Raw genomic sequence first — 4,432 nt, forward strand, 5'->3', positions numbered from 1 at the left:
TCCAACCCCCAACTGCTGCACAACCACTGTCATGAGCTGGGCAGTGCTCAGCAGGCCAGGATCATCCTCCGGGAGCCTGTGGTGGGGCAGTAGCCAAGTGCTGACAAGGGACAAAGCTGTGCCCAGCTCATGGAGCAGGTCAGCTCCGTCCAACCTCCTGCCAGGGGTCCCACGCAGGGACATAGCCACGAGAGAAGCACACGGATGGTGCCCCTGTGAGGGGCAGGACTGATGCCCCTGGCCCTGGGGGAGACAGGGAAGGCAGAGCTGGGAGCCCCTTGCTCCAGCAGCGTGGGATGCTACGAGGGAAGCCACAACAGGAGCTGGGAGACCACAGCCATGGGTAAAGCAGAGCCAGCCGTGGGCTGACCCCATGGGGGGGGTGGGGCAGGCACCCAGCACCCATCAGTAAAAGCCTACTGGTCCCCAACGCATGTTTCTCGCAGCCGTCATCTCCCCTTGCTGCTTTGCACCATACCAGCGAGAGCGCAGCAGCACCCACCCATCATGGAAAAGGATACCACGCTCAGCTCCAAGCCCGGGATCAATCCTGGCCCAAGAAAGGGGCTGGGAGCCCAAAGGGCACCGAGCAGGCAAGGCAAGAAGGGATGGAGGGAGCAGCAAAGGCGAGAGGCACAGTGTGTGCACTGGGCAGCTAAAGCAACTGGGCAGCTCAGGGGGCTCCTGAGCAGCTGGGAGCTCCCGTTTCCCCCTCAGGGACAGCACGGAGGGAGCAAACTGGGTGCCAGGCCAAGCAGCAGCAGTGCCAGCAAAGCACGGACCTGCCGGGCACTGGGCTTGGCGTTAAGGCGATGGTAAGGCTTCCGTGCGCAGCAGGCGGGGGCCTCTCCGAGGCCGTGGTCCTCTCTAGCATCTCATGGTCCAGTCTCAGGTATGTCCAGGGTCTTCTTTAATCAGTGGCTGGGACAGATCTCCTCTCCCCCTTCCCACTATCAGGACCTGCCCTCGCCCCCAGCTGGGGCGGGGAAGGGGCAAGGGGGATGCGAGGGCTGTGGACGCAGCGAGGACAGAATAGCTCAGGGTCTCACGGGCCGGAGAGGCTATTTAGAGATCTGCAGGGCTGTGACCACTGGCTTCATCTTGAAGTACTGTTTAAACCTTAGCTTTGCATATCTGCCGGGAGAGGAGAGGACAGACATGAGACACTCGTGCCCCAGCTCCATGTCCCAGGGCCACAGAGGATCCCTGCGGCACGGAGAGACCATCGGGATCCTCTTGCTCCAGTCATTTAACATGAACTGCCCTGGGAGCAGATGCTGTCCCCGCAGCCCCAGATGACCCACCTTAAGAAGTTAAAATCTATGGTAGAGTATTTATCCTGGATCAGGCCCCAGCATGCCCAGAGGAAATGGGATGCCTGCAACAGAAAAAACCAAGGAACAGAAATGGGCACGGAGCATCCCTGCCTGCGGGACGAGTCGCTCGAGCCTCTCCTGGCCGGGTCCCAGAAGTCCCACGGCTGTGACGACAGGACACGGGGTGGCAGCCAGCTGGGGCTGGCCCACACGCGTGGTGTTATATTCTCTGGAGGCTGGTCCCAGCCCAGGCGAGGGATGCCGGCAGGAAGGATGCTGAACATCTGCACGATGTACTCGGGGTACCAGCCTCCGTTTGCAGCCAGGATGGCTCTCCTGGCAGCTCCAGCCAGGAAACCAGCTGAGATTTTGCCCTAAGTTCCCAGAAAGTCATCTCCAGCCATCCAGGGCACTTATCAGGGAAGATTTCCTCATGCTTGGTGCACAGGGTCCACTACCAGTGACACACTGTCCCTTGTCACGTGTCGGTGGGATGGCAAGCATGCAGTGCTTTGACCTTGCCCGAGGGCTCAGGGCCTCTGAGGTGCTGCTGGGCTCTTCAGGGCAACCTCCTCCTGCCCCCAAATCCCCATCCTCACCATCCGAGGTGCAGCACAAAGCCCCGGTTCACCCAAGAGCGGAGGAAATGCGCACCCATCCCATGGACAGCCCTCAAGAGGGGCTGGCTCCTTCCCACCTCCATCACTCACCAAAGAAAACTTGTTCACTTGCACGTAGAGAGCTTCCAGCTCCTCCTGGGACACGGCCACCTCCAGGCCTCCTTGGTTGCCCTGGGTGAGCTGCTTGTAGGCCTGCAGGTAGGAGTGCAGCCACTGCAGCTGGGTCTCCTTGCTGGGGTAGAGGCGATAATCCACCTCCTTCACGCCTGCGAGGGGAGCTGGGGTCAGCGCTGCCCACGGGGAAGGAGGGAGGGCTTCTCCGGGGCAAAGTGACCTGCCCACGGGGCTCTCCCTGTGCAAGACATCCTACAGCTCCAGGCGTGTACGAGCCAGGCACCAACCCGCTGATTCAACGCACACAGCCAGCCCTTGCATGCTGAAGGGCTCGGGTCGTGCAGGCGCCACATCCCAGCGCCCAACTCCAGAAGAGACCCCCTCCTTGCACATCGCTAACCCCTCCCCGGGCTGCCCGAGGAGGAGCTGCCCCATTTCCCACCACAGCACTGGGGATGCAACTGCCTCCTCTATCCCCAGGGATGGGGAGATCCTGGGGCAGCCGCTGCAATCCCCGGGGTAGGGGGGACCATCAGCGCCCCGGAGAGGATCCCGACTCACCTGCAAACTCATTGAAGTGGTTTCCGATGTCGAACGCCTGGTAGTTGTAGCCAGTGTACTCGTAGTCTATGAAGCGCACGTGCTCTGCGGGGGCAAAGGCAGGGGCTGTCAGAGATGGAGCCACCAGCCCCCGGGGAGGTGGGCGAGGGGCAGACCCTTCCCCGCCGAGCTCGCGAAGCTGCCGCCACCAACCTCGCGTCCCGTCGTAGATGATGTTCTTGCAGAGCAGGTCGTTGTGGCAAAGCACGACGGGGGACCCCAGCTGGGAGAGCGTTTCCTTCATCCAGGCCAGCTCCTGCTCGAGCATCTCCAGGCTGGGCACATCTTGCTGGAGGCTGGGGAAGGGGACAGGGTGCGATCACTCCTGCTCACCGGGAACCTCCCTCGGGGACAGAGCTGCCCCACACTTCCCTCGGGGCATTTTCTAAACGAACCCAACACAAAGCAAGGGGTAACGTGGCCAGTTTTTTGGGGTGTGGGGGGAGACCAGGCTCAGAATGCTCCGGTGTGGTACCCAGGGCTCCTGGCAGATGCCACAGAGCAGCCTCAGCCCTTCCCTTCTCCCCACTAACACCCACATCCATCCTCCCAAATTCACCCAACCAGCGCTCGCTCCCGAAGCACCCGACTAACACCCAGGCAACGGGAATTTTTTGGCCTCTGCCAGGGCACGTACCCTCTCAGTGAGCTCAGAAGTTTCCAAGAAGGGAGCCCGTTAATGATTACCTAATTGGCTGCACTGAAGGTGCAGTGGTTAAAGTCTGCCTGCAGCAGGACGAGAGCTGAGAAAGGTGCTGTGTCCTGCCACTCCTGCTCAGGGAACAGGTTAATTATTCGCTTGCCTTTGGGTTCATTCACCTCCACCACCTCCTGGGGCTGCCCACATCCTTTCCAGACACCCCAGCACTCACCTGGCATGAACCCAGCCTCCCAGAAATGGGATGAACTGATTTGAAGTGGGAACTGGCTGATTTAATCCATACTGGGTTTCTAGCATCCCCTCCAACATCAGGTCAACCTCGCTGCTCGGATCCCCACCGATAAGAAGGGTTTGAGATTCAGCTTATTCTAGGGAGGGCTTAAAACAGGCCAGATTTACAGGGAGGAGGGGGCGGATTATTACAGCAGCTGAGGGTCTCTGGCTCAGGCCAGATCCTGCCTGGTGCTGTACAGACACAGCCCCGAGCTGTCTCTGCTCTGACACAGCAAAAGGTATCCCCAGATGGGCAGGAGGAAGGTGCTGAGGGGTGCATGGAGATGCCTCCATCCCACTTGCTCCTGCCATGGGTTTGCTGACAGGGATCGTGATCCAGAAGCGGCCACGTGGCCTGATCCATCCCCATTCCCAACACCCCACTCACCAACCCCCAAATCCCAGAGAGGCTTTACCTGGGAACCGGGGCTCTTCCCCCCCCGGTCCCATTTGGGGCAGACAGAGACGGGTGGGCAGCGGATGCCCAAGCCAGAGCCTGGCTCTTTGGGATCCCTCTGCCTTTACCTGGGGTTGGATACCTTTGGGCTGAGATCCGTCTTCACGAGGGTGAGGTATTTGTGCAGCTTCTGCCAGAGGATGGGCTTGGGGAGGCTCCCGTTGGCGTGGATGGCATGTACGCGGGCCATCTCCTGGGCCACCAGCCTGGAAGGAAACACGGATATGTGGGCGGGAGGTGGCTGTGCAGCAGCGTTCCCAAGAGGAGCGTGCCTCAAAACCAGCCTTGAGATGGCCTGAGTGTCCCCAAAAGCCGTGTTTAAAAATGCAGAGTCAGCACAGCCGAAACTCCCCTCCCCTGGCAGCCACCAGCCCCTGAAGAGGTTCAGGGC

General features: G+C 60.5%; 1 protein-coding gene across 1 annotated transcript in view; it reads right to left on the reverse strand.

Annotated features, from left to right (window-relative positions):
- Nucleotides 1-948: 948 nt before the first annotated feature.
- Nucleotides 949-4,432, reverse strand: part of ETNK2 (ethanolamine kinase 2) — a gene marked incomplete at its 5' end in the record, with an annotated part of 4,242 nt that continues 758 nt past the window's right edge. Inside the window, 6 exons of the mRNA XM_010151951.1 lie at nt 949-1,134; nt 1,305-1,378; nt 2,027-2,202; nt 2,612-2,695; nt 2,804-2,946; nt 4,110-4,247. Of these exons, the coding sequence (XP_010150253.1) occupies nt 1,062-1,134; nt 1,305-1,378; nt 2,027-2,202; nt 2,612-2,695; nt 2,804-2,946; nt 4,110-4,247 (688 nt within the window). The remainder of the gene's footprint in view (nt 1,135-1,304; nt 1,379-2,026; nt 2,203-2,611; nt 2,696-2,803; nt 2,947-4,109; nt 4,248-4,432) is intronic.

Source organism: Eurypyga helias, unplaced genomic scaffold (assembly GCF_000690775.1).
Source record: "Eurypyga helias isolate BGI_N326 unplaced genomic scaffold, ASM69077v1 scaffold27775, whole genome shotgun sequence".
NCBI lineage: Eukaryota > Metazoa > Chordata > Aves > Eurypygiformes > Eurypygidae > Eurypyga > Eurypyga helias.